The 14,184-nt window shown below is 34.4% G+C and overlaps 1 protein-coding gene and 1 pseudogene across 1 annotated transcript; one reads left to right on the forward strand and one right to left on the reverse strand.

Annotated features, from left to right (window-relative positions):
• Positions 1-688: 688 nt before the first annotated feature.
• Positions 689-2,017, forward strand: LOC149907404 (prohibitin-2 pseudogene; annotated as a pseudogene).
• Positions 2,018-8,843: 6,826 nt separating this feature from the next.
• Positions 8,844-14,023, reverse strand: LOC149907405 (proteasome subunit beta type-2-like). The gene is made up of 4 exons (XM_090103486.1): positions 13,912-14,023; positions 11,131-11,324; positions 10,138-10,300; positions 8,844-9,004 (listed from the first exon to the last, which is right to left on the reverse strand). The coding sequence occupies exons 1-4, from the start codon at positions 14,021-14,023 to the stop codon at positions 8,844-8,846; spliced, it is 630 nt and encodes a 209-aa protein (XP_089959612.1).
• Between the last annotated feature and the right edge of the window lie 161 nt (positions 14,024-14,184).

Here is a 14,184-nt window from a genome sequence, read left to right on the forward strand (position 1 = left end):
TCCCCTGTAACTTTGTTCTCGTAGTCAAAGAAAATTCTCAAGGGAATGACATGTTTAACTGCAGTAAAAAGGACACTATATTAATCTCTAGAATATCTCTATTTGCAGCCGGAAAAAACATTTCATGCAATCACTCTGTTGCGATGCGAACTTTCGCATTATTAGTATTAAACCTCTATCTGCTGATAATACAATTAATATATTCAGCTAATTAACATTTGAGCTATAGTAAGTTTAAAAGGACACAATATGTTTATTGTATGTAGAATTGTAGAGTCATTTATTTATCATCCTAGGCGCTATTGTTAGCAATTTTTTTTATGTAGAGTCATTTATCTCTCATCATATTCGCAATAGCGAACAATTATCTTGCCATGAAATATTTTATTCAATACATACAATTTAATAGTAGAATAAATTATTTGTAAACATCAATTAGCACAGCTTTAACTTTATAACTTAAAACAATATCTAGTATATCAACTTTACCAGCAAATAAACTCCTGTGTTCTATGCTAGTTTAGAAAATAATAAACAATTGAAATAAATATCAATCTATTTTACCACGATTTTATCTATAAGAGCTACGCTACCTCTTTTGGTCTGAATTTACGACACTGTCCTAATTAACATGCTGTGCTGTGAATCAGACCTTCACAAGAATTTAGCTATTCATCATCAAGTGTCAGTGATAAAACAACCATGTAGTGTGACACGCGTTAATAGTGGAAATTTTATTTTATAAGCATTGAAATCTTGGAGCAAAATCTTTAAAATCTCAAGTGTTTCAAATCTGTGTTATCCTAATTGGTTAAAAAATGGCTTCTAAATTCAGAAATCCGCAAGCCTTGGCCAATGGTTTGAAAGCAGTTGCAGTTATTGGTGCAACAACGTATGGTGTGTCCCAAACAGTGTTCAACGTAGATGGAGGGCACCGAGCCATCATGTACAACCGAATAGGAGGAGTACAGAGGCACATCTTGACGGAAGGCATGCACTTTCGTATACCCTGGTTCCAGAAACCTATCATCTATGACATAAGATCACGACCACACGTCATCTCTTCACCTACCGGGTCAAAAGACTTGCAAATGGTGAATATTTCACTAAGAGTGTTAACCCGGCCCAATGCGGAAAGTCTACCAACAATGTACCGGCAGCTAGGCACAAACTATGATGAAAAAGTTCTACCGTCCATTTGCAATGAAGTTTTGAAATCAGTCGTTGCTAAATTCACCGCTTCCCAATTGATCACACAACGGCATCAAGTGTCTCTGCTGATACGAAGAGAATTGGCTGAAAGGGCTGCTGATTTCAATATTATTCTGGATGATGTGTCGCTCACTGAGATGAGTTTTGGTAGAGAGTACTCCGCTGCAGTTGAAGCAAAGCAGATAGCTCAGCAAGCAGCACAGCGGGCTTCATTCGTAGTGGAGAGAGCGAAGCAGGAACGACAGCAGAAGATAGTACAAGCCGAAGGTGAAGCTGAGGCAGCAGAGTTGCTGGGAAAAGCAGTGTCAATGAACCCCGGATACTTGAAACTTCGTAAGATCAGAGCCGCGCAGAATATTTCTAGAATGATCGCGAAGTCACAGAACAAAGTTTTCCTGTCAGGAGAGAGCTTAATGATCAACCTCCAGGATCCTGCGTTTGATAGTTTCGCTGAAAATTTGGTCAAGAAAAAGTAAATTATTTCATGAAACACAAGAGATTGATAGATAAGATAATTTTATTCCTGTTATAAATGGAAACTGTTATATATGTCCTAGATGGAAAATACAACAAGGCATCATGTGATTTGCATTATGATTTTGCAAGTAAACGAGAAGGAAAAATAAATCTACTTTATTCCAAGCAGGCACGATCAATAAAAAATTACATAATTTTCCTCGTGGCCTTCAATATTTCACAGGTCGTTGTTGTATGTATTCTGTATACAAGTGATTATTGGCGAACAATAAAGCAATAAGTTATATTGTGGTTATTCTATGGAGGACCATTTCAAAACGAAACATTACTATAGCTGAATATATACCTATAGCAAAACTCTTCTTTTATTTAAGAGAGCCCAGTTTAGTAAACAATAAATTTTCTACGTATTTTTCCACCTAATCTGTCAAAGTTACACTTTATGCATATCAGTCAGTATTTTTAGGTTATATTGATAAGGATTTTAAAATTATCTGAAATAATATAAAATACCTAACTATTTTATTAGAAAAATATTACGGAAAAAATACTTGCCCATTATTATAATTGTATAGAGGTTAAAATGAAAGTCTGTACTTGCATTACCGTATTAGCGTATTTACTGTGGTACTTGTATCAGTTAATATATTTTCTATTAGAATGATAAATATAGATTTGTTTGTTCTGAAACGCATCTCTTGCGCAACACCCGTAACGGTGCATTTACATCAAACGAGTGAGTGCTCATTCTATGTCAAATTCTTTTAAGTGTAAACAGGAGTAGAGCATTCTTTCGTTGTTCTAAGTGCGTTTGAAAAGATTCCATGCAATATTCTAATTCTGAACAACACTGAATTTTCTTTTACAAAGATCACGAAAGTATGCTCTTGCTCTAGCTCTAGCTCTATGTTCGTTGGCTGTAAATGCACCGTGATACAAACACCCGTAATACCTATAAACACGTTTGAAAGTAACTAATCACTTAACCCCCAATTTGTCTAATTTCAGTATCTTTTATTTGTTATACTATGATGACCTCTTGAACTTCGATCCATCAGAATTATTGATTTTGTATTTATTTTTCCAATCAATATTGATATAAGTGAAAAGACAAAATCAAATCCGAGGTTGCGTTTATTATTGGCAAAAGAAAGGAAAAGTTAAAAGGAAGCTTGAAAGGAAAATAAAAAAATAATTTATACTAATACAGTAGAACCTCGATAAGTTAAAGTCCAAGGGAAACACAAAATATTTTAAGTTATAGAGGTTTTAAGTTATCAAGGTTCTATCCATTTTCACTGCTTCTATATCTTTTAATTTATCAGTGTAGGTGAGGAATGTTAGTTTTCTTTTAGGACTCATTTAAAGCCATTTTATCACACAGTACGTAAAGTGATATTTCCAGGACAACAATCAAAAACTTATGATGCAAGTAAGTCGTTGTCATAAAGCTAACCGCCGCAAAGCTTTGAAGAATTTCGATAAAGCAAACAATAGGTAATGTATTGTTTACGTTAACAATACATAGTAAACACGTGCAAGCAATAAATACCGAAACCTTTTGTTTTGACACTCTTTCAAAATGACTCATTGACAAACAATTTTATGTTATAGAGGTTGTGGAAACATTTCTTTAAGTTACTGAGGGCCAATACAGAGATTATTTATTTAAGTTATAGAGGTTGCGTATTTTAACTTAAAGAGGTTTTGGGCTCTGATGGGAAGGGAACATATTATTTTTTGAAGTTACAGAGGTTTTTATGTTACCGAGGTTTAAGTTATCGAGGTTCAACTGTATTATAAAGAGGAAAGGTTTGTAATTCTAATTATGTATGTATGTTTGGTTTTCACGCATAAACTACTGGACCGATTTCAAAAATTCTTTCACCATTAGAAAGCTGCATCTTCACTGAGCAACATAGGCTATATATTGCATTTCAAAAAAAATTAGAGATCCTTACCAAAAATGCAATAATGTAACCCAAGGTGTAAAACATTCCTTAATAAAAATTCTGTCATCGCGTGTGCTGCGGAATCTATTCCTTGAAGTACGAGGATGGTTTTTATGAAAAAAAAAAACGAGGTACCATGGGCGAAGCCGGGGCGGACCGCTTGTTGCCGATATAAGACATTCAAACAAAACAAATCAAAATCTATAGTTTATTTAGATTAGTTACATAATAATAATAAGTTTTGGTACATAATATATGGTAGAGTAAAATAAAAGTAAAATAAATAAATAGTAAAATAAATAGTATAATATAAAAGTTAATATTATGGATTTAAAAAGCATACTAAGTTTTATGATTACTTGAAATTTAATGGATGCTGACTCTCTCAAATATTTTTAAATTAGGGTTTTGAAGCTGTTTTGCATCATCATACTAAATAGCAAATAATTTGGAAAATCCAAAAGTGCACGCCTCATAATTTTTTTTATTTATTAATTATTATTTTTGTTTATTTAATAACAATTAAACCACATCGAATCAGACCCTGAAAAATGAAAGGGTTCTATTCCTGAGCATACTCAAGCGTAAGAGAAAAAAAAAGACTCGATTAGTAAAGTATTTCGGGCGCTATCGTGTTAACAAGAAAAAGGATCCGCACATACAGACACACGGACGTCCAAGACAGAACTTTTTTAAACTGTTTTTTAACTAGTTTAAATAACAAAAATGACATCAAAAATATCATGAACGTTAAAAATAGTGTTTTTTCTTAATATGTGTGTGTATGTATTATCTTACAAGTGCAATGTATGATACATAAAGACATTTTAAGTTTGAAAAATCAGATGTTTTGCGCGAAGTGACAGTAGTACCCACCTCAACGCTTCGCTTATGAGGCGTGCAATAAGAAAACGTTCATCTGGTAATATTTTTAGTGGTCACCGAATGAAACCCACATCCTCTTGAGGAAAATTTAGGATTACTGATTGCTCGATTAGGTAGTTTATGATTTATAAAAAACGTTGAAAACACATAGACATTTAATATGTATTCTTGGACTAGATGTTTAAATTTGCATTTATTTTAATCAAAATAACACATGATTGAAAACTGTAATTCAAGAAAAAACTATAAAGGAGGTTTTTGAAATCCCTTTTAATCTTATATATAAAATTCTCGTGTCACAATGTTAGTCTGCATACTCCTCCGAAACGGGTGGACCGATTCTCATGAAATTTTCTGTGCATATCGGGTAAGTCTGAGAATCGGCCAACATCTATTTTTCATATGTACCACGGGCGAAGCCGGGGCGGACCGCTAGTCTTATATATAAAATTCTCGTGTCACAATGTTAGTCTGCATACTCCTCCGAAACGGGTGGACCGATTCTCATGAAATTTTCTGTGCATATCGGGTAAGTCTGAGAATCGGCCAACATCTATTTTTCATATGTACCACGGGCGTAGCCGGGGCGGACCGCTAGTATGTATATAACTTAACATTTCTTTCTTCAAAGTTTAAGCTAATTCTTTATTTAATAAGGTCAGTGTTAAAATTTCTAACTTTCCTCATTGCCTCTTAAATTTGCAAACTGCCTTTTATGAATATTAAGTAATCGGTTCTTTATTAATTACAAATTCTAATGCCGCATTAAATAGTAACGACTTTCATCTTATCGTTTTTCTAGTGACCTTTTTTATAACCACGTGATTGATCATTGAAATGATTACGTTAAAATGGTAATCATATTTTAATGATTAGTTTGTATCTTACTAATAAACCAATCTTATTAGTGATATCTATACTTAATATTATAAAGCTGAAGAGTTTGGTTTTTGTTTGTTTGAACGGGCTAATCTCAGGAACTAACGATTGAAAAAATCTAATTACATTCAATATACGTATGTATACTGAATATCTTAGTATTTAAAAACCTTGAATTGTTTTATTTACTGTGTTATCAAATGTTTAGGTCCTTATCAAATTGAGGAGGGAGCCCAGCATGGCTTGCCATTGGTGCGCCTGCCCGGAGGACACGGCAGATCATACTCTTGCCGTGTGCCCCGCGTGGGCCGAGCCTCGTGCTCGCTTGGTCGCGGTCGTCGGGTCGGATCTCTCTCTGCCTTCCATAGTTCGAGCAATGGTGGGCAGCGACAGATCCTGGCGCGCGGTGATCACGTTCTCTGAGGACGTGATCTCGCGGAAAGAGGAGGCTGAGCGGGTCCGCGAGAGGGATCCTCACGCGGACCCGATCCGGCGCCGACGCCCTATTGGGCGTCGTCGTCGTGTTGCGGCTGATTTACGCGGCCGCAACCAGCCTCCCTAACGAGGGGAGCCGGGCGATGGAGCGGGGATTTAGTCCATCGTCCGGAGAGATGTGGTGGCGTGAGACGTGTTCCGCTCACGCCGCCCCATGAGGTTAGAGCTGGTTGGCTCACAATTTGTTTTGGCCCGGCGACGGGCAGCCGCTGACGGGGTCACGGAAGAATTCTACCATACCCGTGGCCCCGTCGTTGATGCGGCTTGACGGAACACAGTGGGGTTTTGGTCGGTAGGAATCCGACATAACCCACGGCCCCTTCCCCGGAGGCCGTGGGTATCTATGCAAGATTTCCCCACTTAAAAAAAAAAAAAAAAAAAAAAAAAAAAAAAAAAAAAAAGGTCCTTATCAAATTAGAATATGATTAACATCTGTTACGGTCTCATCAATCTTTAATGTTATGCATATTATAATAATTATGTTAAATATATTTTGATGATGGTGATTGCAAATCATGTAATACCACATGTAATACTGTTACGTAAACGCCTTCATGTAATATATTGGCCCTTATCGTATAAATTACTGAATACATCTTTAAATTATAGAGTTTAATAAGTTTAAAAATCGGTAACGCATACTCAAAGGTTCTATGAATTTCTTAATAGATTCGGACGTCATTGAGATATCAGGAAACAACATAAAACATATTATTAGAAACTATTCAAAACTAGGATTGATAACCTACTCCATAATACAATTACAAAAATGGTGGTCTTGCAACGTTATCGAAAAATCTAACCAATTGATACTATTCAGCTTCACTGAAGAGCTCGTTTGTTTGTTTGAATGCGCTAATCTCCAGAACTACTGGACCGTTTTCAAAAGTTCTTTTCATTCTATCCTTGATAACTATAGGCTATTCTATTATGTACAACAGGCGAAACCGGGGAGGATCACTAGCCCAATATAAAAGTCATTATAATATTTGACAAATACGATTTCATACAACTATAATTTAGTCAGTATTGATGAAATTTAGGATACACAATAATAGTTATTTTCGTAACCTTTTAAATTATAATTAGCTCACCTTCAGACTTCTCTCAAGAATCAAGATATCTTATCTATGGAGAAATTACATATTGCGATAATGAAGAAGCAACGAGCCACTACTTAACACCTATATACCTTGAAGTTATTTACATAACAATCATTAGAGGACGTTATATTGTATGTATTTGCCAATTTTAGCAGAATCTTTAGTGATTCAGATTCAGAAGATCTGGGGGCACGGTAGTGGCCCCGCCAAGACGAGCCAAGCGAGGCGCACGGGCACTACCTACCTTTTCTCGAAGCGCTTCGACGTTTTTTTGAACCCTCATAACTTGGGTTTGGATTATGCTAGATCAACAAAATTTTCGGGATATATTGTCAATAGCGGACTTATTGAACGTATTAAGTTTTAATTACATTAGCTTTTATACTTCAGATTTTATTTATATCTAAAAAACGCTAATTTCGTCACTGACTCACTGATGATCATCAAAATTCTTAAGGTATTTCCTAATGTCCTAGAAAGCTGAAATTTTGTATGTAAGCTAGTATTAGCACACAAACAACAAAAAAATTATAAAACTTGTAACTTTCATCCCCCAACCCCTTAAACTAGGGGATGGGAGTTTGTATGAGACCTGTTATTTTAAATTAAATTTTGATTTTGAATTAAATTATGATTTGATTTAGAGGTCTAATCTAATAATCTAAAACTTGGTTCCCCTAGATATATATATGTATAGGTACTCCTTGTTAAAAAAAAAATTAAAAATTTAATCGACATATACTTCAGATCATATAAATATGAATGAATAGAAGTGTTGCGAACGTCTCCTGCCTCTTACGTCCACACAGTAGCTAAAAATAAAAAAAAAATGTTACAAACAACTTACAAAAAGAAATGAAATCCCACCAAAAACATTTTCATGTAAAATGTTGCCAAGACGAGCCCATATGACTCGCACTGCCAAAAAGTTATCAGATCTCATGTAGAGCCAAGCTTCTAACACTACACGCCCTAACTCTACAAGGCCTAACTTCACAAACTCTACACCTTAGTCAAAATATGTGGCTTGGCCATTTCGCTACATTCACATCGGCGTAAGGTGAAAAATTAATTCACTGTTCATTACTTTTGTGTTATACAATAGTTCTTGTAGTAACGAACGGCCAAGCCACATATTTTTACTAAGGTGTAGAGTTTGTGAAGTTAGGCCTTGTAGAGTTAGGGCGTGTAGTGTTAGAAGCTTGGCTCTACATGAGATCTGATAACTTTTTGGCAGTGCGAGTCATATGGGCTCGTCTTGGCAACATTTTACATGAAAATGTTTTTGGTGGGATCTTAATATTCTACATAGTACCTAAATGAAAAGTTACATATTGCGTCCATTGCATGTTTTCCTAACTCAAGCTAATTTATGAACAAATAATATTTACTTTTGTATGAAATTTTGATTGTATCGATTTGTGTGATAAGTGATAATGCAGACGGTTGTTGCACTATTTTAGTTATTAAAAGACATCTAATAAAAAGAAATTGCATTAACGTATCAAATTAATATTTAGATGATGAACAATAAATAACAATTCAATTATGAGAGAATAAGTTTATTCCACGTCAAAATACATGCACATATAAGACAATAAAAAACGTAAAAGACAGTAAGGAAGAGTTTCATATGACTTGCAGATAAAGTAACTGATAGTATATTATTAACTTATGACTTTTGTTTTCATACATTGTCATTAAAGGAGGAGGTTATCAATTCGGCCGGTATATTTTTTTTTTAACTAACAGTTATACATCCTGTGAAAGAAGCTATTTCCAGCTATAAAAAATACTTAAAAATGCAGTTTAAATAAGTTTATTAAAGTAGTTTATTAAATCAATTTCCCATAAACGAAGCGGGGCTAATAGTTGGTAATGTTTTGACGCCATCTTTAGATACAGTTTTCACTCCAAAGTTGGGCAGATTCATGAACAGCCGCCGGTGTATTTCCTGTACACATCGCTTTATTATCTCGTACGCTTCTATTTCTGTTAAATCTGTAAAATATTTGAGTGAAACAATTATTAATCTATACTAATATTATAAAGCTGAAGAGTTTGTTTGTTTGAACGCGCTAATCTCAGGAACTACTGGTCCGATTTGCAGAATTCTTTCGGTGTTAGATAGCCCATTTATCGAGGAAAACCATATTGTTAAATGTTTATTCAAAATGGCTTGTGGAATAGATGTTTGTATAGATTGTCTAATCTAAAAATGAACGCCCCTCCACTAAACTTAATTGTTTCAATGTGTGAGGACAAATAATTATTGAACCACTTTATATGTGTGCGCGCGTCGATTCTACTGCAAACTTTGACACTCGCGCACTGATTTGTCAACTAATTGGGCGATCAGTTCAGGTGCCTAGCATTGTATGGCGGGGAGAGCGCGCTATGTACGGAATGACACGTCCGTTCTGTCGTGCATCGCGTCATTTATGCACTAGTTGGCCAACTAGTCCTGTCGTTCGGGCATGGACGGGACTGGAGGACTGAACGACCAATGAGGCAGACCAATTTGTGTGTATTGCGTCTATACACGTACTTTGAATGTGAGCGTAAACACAGTGGAGGGGCGTTCATTTTTAGATTAGACAATCTTTACCAGAAAATAGGAAATTTTGTCCTATTTTAAGGCGAGCCTGTGCCAAAGGGTCTGCATAGTTTCGACAAAGCTCTTACGGTCAGGATATTTGGTTATTTATATTTTTCCATCCACTATCCATATATTCTATTGACACGCGAAAAAGGTTAAAGGATTTTTTAAAAGGTCGTAACTCGTACATACTAAAATGGAAAGGGTTTGAAGAGCGAATGTATGTATAGCTATTTATAGAAATAAAAAGGAAACGCCGAAATACGAATATATTAGGTAGGTATGCGTATGTGTATGTGCATGAGTTTGAGAGTGTGTTATTTTTTCTGTGAAGGTAAAAAATAAACCAGATAATGTTTTCAATGTTTGTTTTTCACTTATAAATGCAAAAATACATAATCATAATTTACAAGTAGATATATAAGTTATATCATATAACTTGAACATGCTCTACAAGGCATAAAGCATCTTTTGGTAATCACGTTTTAAACTATCCTGAAAAATATATCCTTCACGCATATGTATGTATACTTACTTGGCTTATAATATTGGTTCAGAATACTGATACTTATGAGCCCTCCAAACCCGTGGGCAGCGAACGGTAACCTCACGCAGGAAGCTAAGAAGTCCATGGAGTAGAGTTGACCACCTTCTCTGTCGTCGTATCCAGCGATCAGGAGATTTAGTATGTAGGGATTCTGGAAATTTTGAAAATATACTTTCTGTTTAGAAACATAGTTTTAATAAATAGATATTGAGATTTGTATTATACCCAGTATCTTTGTATTAAACAGACTACAGAAATAAAAACTTTTTTGTAGATATTCGTTTTCTGCATTTTTACTATTTCCTGTAAAACAAAAATAATAATAGTTATCAAATTCAATTTTCGTATTGTACATAATACAGCCTATATTACCATCGAATGTGTTACCAACAATTTGAAGTAAAATGTAGAGCCTTATTTGGTATCCAATGTTCTTGACAAATAACACCATTTCTTATACTGTGTATAACCACAGATAAATAATGTAACTGTACTAGGTATAAAAATGTTATTGTATCCTCTATCGTTTAGTACTTACACGTCATAGATATTTTGTGTGTCTTGCATCAGGATGTTAGCAAGTGGATATATTGTAAGTTGTATCGACGATAGCGTGTTGTTTATTAAATTTTTTGCATACTTAAGAAGTAACAATGACCTCTAGAAGTTAAAACAGACGGAAAATCTTAGCTAAACCAGGCAACTTCGTCTTCTATACAAAGGAAAAAAAGAAAGATATAATATTTAATTTACCTAAGGGTTATTTTCTCGTATTTTAGCACCATTTCTCATGTCAAATGTGGTGCGAAGCGTAAAGCTCGACAACGTCTCGACTAATTCGGCAATTTTTAACGTTTTAAGGCACAAAAAGGTATGGTGAGACAACACGAAAAAGGGACAATAGGGCAGAACAACTTCTTCAGGGACAGCTAGTGATAAAGACTAATATTTCCTCTTTATAATATAAGTGTAGATTCTTACCCCAGCCCGTAACATCTCTGCCATATTGACCCTTGTGAAATGCACAGCCGCCGCGGTATCCAGCTGGTACCCGTTCCTCATGGTGTACAGCTTCAGGTTTTTGGAGACGAACTGACTGAACTGTCCAACGTCACCCATGTCACCGTTCACTCCCATTAGGAGCTGATCCGATAGTTGTATGAGCTTGTCTTCGTCTGTGGTTATAGTTTTTAAATTGATGGAATACCTATTTCATATGCTACTTATCATCATAGGCAAAAATTTGGGAGCTATGAGATTACTAGAACATAGAAATATTATATTATTTACATATACTTTGCACAAAAATACTATCAAAATATGGTAACGTTAACATGTAGGTACCACGGGCGAAGCAGGAGCGGACCGCTAGTATATTTATAAATACATCTTTGTTTTAAAGCTAAATAATCTTTATGGTAATAAAGTGAACACCATGCCGTGAAAACTGTAAACGGTCACACGTAATTTTCACCACAAAGAAACTACAAATGTTCCACATTTAGATATAGTTTTTAAATTATTCTTATATTTTGATTCGGTCACGTTTTAAAACTATTTATAATAATGCGTTTAATTATTCAAAATGCATAATGTGTTTAAGATTAGATTTACTCTTATGTAAAAATATGTGAGAACAAGTTGTTAATATTGTTAATTATATATGCATTCGTGTTTTAAAATAAATACAGAGCATAAAATATATTATATTATGTTATTTCAAAATTATTTTGTAATCTACTCTTCAGTCTTAACATTATAATAATTTATAATACTTAATTAATCTTATAAGATTATAAAAATATTATTTACTGTAAAATATTAGTTACTAGCGGTCCGCCCCGGCTTCGCCCGTGGTACATATTTACGTTTTCTCTACATAAAAACCATCCTCGTACTTCAAGGAATATAATAAAAAAAGAATTATCGAAATCGGTTCAGCCGTTCTCGAGTTATGCGCTTACCAACACATTTTGCGATTCATTTTTATATATAAGATTTGTTTATGTTAGGTTTATTATTAAAAACGACGGAAATTATGTAGAAACAATTTTTATTATATTTCCACGCATTCTGTGCCTTTCAAGCTGGATAAAAATTAAAACCCTTCATTAATTCAACTGCAATCAGTAGATAGTAAATGAGGAATTTCAGGAGCTCTTAATTGCACGCCTCATAAGCGAAGCGTTGAGGTGGGTACTACTGTCACTTCGCGCAAAACATCTGATTTTTCAAACTTAAAATGTCTTTATGTATCATACATTGCACTTGTAAGATAATACATACACACACATATTAAGAAAAATCACTATTTTTAACGTTCATGATATTTTTGATGTCATTTTTGTTATTTAAACTAGTTAAAAAACAGTTTAAAAAAGTTCTGTCTTGGACGTCCGTGTGTCTGTATGTGCGGATCCTTTTTCTTGTTAACACGATAGCGACCGAAATACTTTACTAATCGAGTCTTTTTTTTTCTCTTACGCTTGAGTATGCTCAGGAATAGAACCCTTTCATTTTTCAGGGTCTGATTCGATGTGGTTTAATTGTTATTAAATAAACAAAAATAATAATTAATAAATATTTATTAAAAAAAAATTATGAGGCGTGCACTTTTGGATTTTCCAAATTATATATTATTATTCCCAACTAGCAGTCCGCCCCGGCTTCGCCCGTGGTACATATTTACGTTTTCTCTACGTAAGAACCATCCTCGTACTTCAAGGAATATAATAAAAAAAGAATTAACGAAATCGGTTCAGCCGTTCTCAAGTTATGCGCTTACCAACACATTTTGGGATTCATTTTTATATTATTAGATTTACATTTATTAAGTTCCCAATGTCATATGTACTACGAGTATGTTTTCTCCGAATAATCTTGACCAAATAGTAAGCTAATTTATATAATAACTAAAAAGTGCAAGCCCCTCAAATCTTGAATTATTCCATAGCAAGAAAAGTGAAATGTTACAACGCTATAAATAATGAAAGTAATTTACATAGCATGTGGGTGCAATTACATGAATTCTAGGTCGACCAATCACGGCCGTACAATTATCATGACTTTGAAATTTGACGTTGAATATAGTCACTTATTTACTTGTCATGTACATGTATATGTACACATGACCTTATGTCTACATGCTATGCTCTAAGTATACACGCAGTATACATTTGCAACTGTAGTAATTTTAATGGTAAATTAACTCTATCACGATTTTATATCATAACTAGCTTTCCGCCCGCGGCTTCGCCCGCTTTGTCTTCTAAATTATATACTAAAACCTTCCTCTTGAATAACTCAATCACTCTATCTATTAAAAAAACCACATCAAAATCCGATGCGTTAAGCATACATAGGGACATAGGGACAGAGAAAGCGACTTTGTTTTATAAATACTATGTAGTGAAGAGATATCTGAAGAGAGAAATATGGCATCTTCCTATTCAATAGCCTTTTGAATTGAAAAACCTAATATTTTAGGGTAAAATTATACCTAGGTATATTAAAAAGCAAATGTTAATGCTATTATTCAAATACGATTCTCTAGATAATTATACAACTCTTCAGCGGGCTCAGCTTAGTAGAATTGCGATAAGCTCTGTTTTCTTCGTCTGTTTTCCCTACACTCTCAGCTACCTTAAATTCGCGCTAACTGATTCTAAAGCCTAGTTTGTAGGTAGTTATTATATTTCTTATATTACCTACACTGCGTCAATATGGATGTAGGTATGTATAACAGTGTAAAGAAAATCTTACCATCCTTCATGACCAAAATACTCTGGGTGCAGTTCTGATCAGCGGCAACTATCGCGAAATCCTTACACTGCATTCCCAGCAAACATTGTAGTAAAAGATTCGATGCCGTCATATTGATATGAATAACAATGAAAAGTAAAAGAAAAATTGTTATAAAATAATATGAGGAAGTGTAAAATTGTATATAATTTATTACAAAAGACAATGACGGCTTATAATGACATCTTTGCTGGTGTTTTGATATTATGATGGTGCACAGTGCACACGATACTT

This window comes from Colias eurytheme, chromosome 6 (genome assembly GCF_061535395.1).
Source record: "Colias eurytheme isolate Ceu_HAF_F1 chromosome 6, ilColEury1 Martin Lab GWU primary, whole genome shotgun sequence".
Classification (NCBI taxonomy): Eukaryota; Metazoa; Arthropoda; class Insecta; order Lepidoptera; family Pieridae; genus Colias; species Colias eurytheme.